General features: G+C 48.1%; 1 protein-coding gene across 1 annotated transcript; it reads right to left on the bottom strand.

The window, feature by feature from the left end:
* Positions 1 to 701: 701 nt before the first annotated feature.
* tmem200b (transmembrane protein 200B) lies at positions 702 to 1,955 on the bottom strand (the record flags this gene model as incomplete). The annotated part of the gene is made up of 1 exon (XM_083982464.1): positions 702 to 1,955. One exon carries the CDS (start codon positions 1,953 to 1,955, stop codon positions 702 to 704), a length of 1,254 nt encoding a protein of 417 aa, XP_083838590.1.
* Between the last annotated feature and the right edge of the window lie 1,562 nt (positions 1,956 to 3,517).

The following is a 3,517-nucleotide window of genomic DNA, read 5'->3' as shown; positions in this document are numbered from 1 at the left end:
CAGACGGATTCTGCAGGGGTAACGGCCAAAACATGAGAAAATTAGACCCAGACTGTAATAAAACAGAATTACCCTTTAACTACCATAACGTCTTATACACATAAAACCAACAATGACATAAGTCTGCATAATTATTAAGATGTAACATACTGTACATCACTGCCATGCATTGCATTTGGATTATGGGACATCATCTGAGGGGGAAAAAGTCCCATTTTCATAGCGCTGTCAGCAGCACCCTCTGTGTGACAGCTCAATGGGCTCCGGGGGGGTCCAGGTAGTTTGGTTCAAAAGTGATTGCACAGTGAAAACAATCCTCGCTCCTGCACTTGTTTGTGCTCGCTGCGTCCTGGAAACGGGCAGACCCCATTTTGGCAAGTTAATTTCTCGCACTGCTGCCAAACTGTAGTGAACCGGCCTGTCAAAGAGCTTTGCCCATGTCTGACAGTGTAGAGGATCTGCATATTGTTCCTCTCCCTCAGCAACGCAAAACATCTGCCGCATCCAGCCGAGCAAAAAGACCACGAGCTCGGTGCGTTATTATTCCACTGAAGATTGAGAACAGGCTCAAGTTCTGGAAGATCCTTGTGAGAAATACTGTACTCCACACGGTGTCGGGCTCAGTTTCTGTCGGCCTCACGCTGAATTTTAAAACAAAAAAATACAGTGCAGTTTTTAAATCCAGGGGAAAATATCACTTCTCACTGGAAAGGCCCCGAGCCAAAACTCTTATCCCACTGTGAGCACTGCTGCTCTAACTGGTCCAGCAGCTTGTCCACCGAGTCCTCTTTGTTCTCCAGCTTCAGGTACCGTCTGCCGCAGCCCAGGTCGAGCCGAGGCCAGCTTCGGTGAGTCTGCTCCTCCGCCACCTGCCCCAGGATGCTCACGCAAACCTGCGAGCCCGCCTCCCTCCTCGTGACTACTGTCTGATTTGTCTGTCCCTCGTCTGCTGCGGACGTGTGAAGACCTTCGTCCCTGCGCACAGCGCTTCGGCCTACGTAAGGGTTAGTCCTGTAGCTCATGCTGTGGCAGCGCCTCGGCTGAGCGGCTGGGATGTCCACCTCGTCCCCCCCGAGGGTGGACATGGAGCTGGCAGACACCAGGCAGTTGTTGAGCTTGGCGTGCGGGACGGACTGCAGGTTGAAGCCAAAGTTGCACCTGTGCTCAGCTCCAGACTGTGTGTTAAAGTCAATCTGACTGGAATTACATGAGTTGGAGTGGGAGGAGGAGTGCAGGGAGGGCGGCGGCTCTGACTCCTGGTGGTGGATGGCCTCCGTCTGGAGCACGGCCTGTTGGTAGATGCCCTCCACGCTGTCCTCGTGCTCTCTGTCGTGTCGGGTCTGCAGCAGCGGCTCAGAGCTGGCCAGCTGCTGCAGGCAGAGGATGTTGAGATGGGCAGCTGGCAGGCTGCTCACCCACTGGTAGTGTTTAGCCATCGAGTTGGCGGTCGCTATTTCCTTAAGGTCGGCCGAGGGCACGGCCGCGGACACGGAGCAGATCACGCTGCGCATCTGAGCCAGCAGCATCTGAGTCTCTCGGTCCCTGTTCTCATACAGGACCGTGTTGGCACAGATGAGGATGAAGAGTCCCACCCCCATGATGACCGGCCCCAGCAGCTTCATGCGTTCGCTGTGGATGAGGCTGGCCGTGGACAAGAGGTCCTTAGCGCCCAGAGTCCAACCAGAGCCCTGGGACTCAGACAAACCGTCCTCCTCTGGAGCTTCCAGGATGGTCGGTCTGGTTATCCGATAGGGCCAGTAGCCCGCCACAGCCAGGGCCGTGCCCACCACCACTACGATCACCCCCAGCACCAGGAAGGCTCCGGGCATGGAGCGGATGCGGAGCTTGCCTCGGATCACCCCGTCCTTCTTCTTCCGGCCTCGTAAGGTGAAGCGGGACTTCCGTCGGGAGGAGGGCGACGTCGGTTTAACGTCTCTGGATTTCTGGGTCTTCATGGCGCAGGTCAGTCCAGGGCTTCTGCTCCTGGTCGCACCCTGTCAGCGGACTAAAGGCGGAGATGTCGAGAGTTAATGTACAATAACAGCATGTACATGCATTCATTAAGTTAAATGCAATTTCAGCTGACATATATACACAATGTCACACATATATGATCCCTGTCTTGAATACAGGAAATATAATTATGCATTTTTCAATTCATTTCAACTATATTGAAGTAATTCTGATGAAGCTGGAAATTTAAGGATATTTCAAGCCTCAGTTTGTATAATCTTTACATTTCTGACAGGTGGGGACCCAGAATGAACGGGCTGAAAGCGACACACGTCTAAGTAAAGCAGCTTTAAAGGGCCAGTGTGAGGTTTTGGGGTGTTTTACTGGCAGAAACAGAATAGTCATTATCAAAACATATTATAAGTTTCTACAGGAGCCCAGAACAGACAAACCATGCACTGGTGCTAGAGATAATTTTTTTGTGTGTTTTTACATAATTTGAAGGCCACCACAGGGGCAAAGGGGTTATTCAATCAACTGCAATCTGTGAATACCAGATGGCACCAAATCTCGTACACTGGTCCTTTAATACCTGAGGGCGTATTTCTGCAAATGTACTGCAGTAATGTAAGAGGCTGTCACGCATCCATCTGCTGTAAGACAAAATGTTTGTGTGACAGTGAATCTTTAGCGAGATTCCCTCTACAATACTCCACTGAATGAACTTTAATTGTTTAAAAGATACTGCTATATTTCACAGAAATAAGTATGGGAGCATCATATAATGCAAGATAAGTTGACAGAAAGAGAATGAGAGAAGAATCTAAAATGACACCAAGAGCACAGATTAAACAGCACTTTTTGTTTTGTTCTGGGTCGACTAGTAGGATTTATCCTCATTTGACTTTAATAATTCATTGCTCATCCATTTATTTATTTACTGCCAAAACACACAGGTGGTGATGGAGTTTACAGCTGCAGCACCTTTCGGTTCGGTTTGGATAAACAGTCGTGTATCGTCTGCGTAAATCCTACATTTCTGCATATACAGTATAGGTCCACATATGTCCATCCTACTCTCATAAACATAATCTGTCAATAACACTGAAGGAATTTCTTTAAAAATTGGTAAAAATCATTCACTTCAATCAAGAAGACAAGGGTGAACTGATTAGAAGTTGGTAAGACATCATAATAATAAATGATTGTTGGACGATTTTCATTAAAAATGGTTTTCAGGTTATCACAAAGCTGAACAGAGTGATCATTCAACCAATAAACCATCAGCTATAACAATATTTAAAAAAAGACCAGTATTGGCTGTAAATTAGCTGGTCTTAATCATAGGTGAATGGTATCGGCATCAGCAGCAAAAAACCAAAAAAAACAAAACATGGTTGGATCATCCTTAACTCTCTCTGGCCATTACTCAGTGCTGTGACTCAGAAAGGCCACGGAGCGACCATGTTTCCTGTAACTTGGCCCGTTGGCGGAGGAAACAACCACAAGGTGGGATTCCTTAGTTGTGAGAGTGGAAATGATCCAAGTATGAGGCAAGAGGCAG

Source organism: Trachurus trachurus (genome assembly GCF_905171665.1).
Source record: "Trachurus trachurus genome assembly, chromosome: 11".
NCBI classification, from domain to species: domain Eukaryota; kingdom Metazoa; phylum Chordata; class Actinopteri; order Carangiformes; family Carangidae; genus Trachurus; species Trachurus trachurus.
The sequence above is the reverse complement of the archived record's forward strand: the minus strand, read 5'-3'. Positions and strand labels throughout refer to the sequence as shown.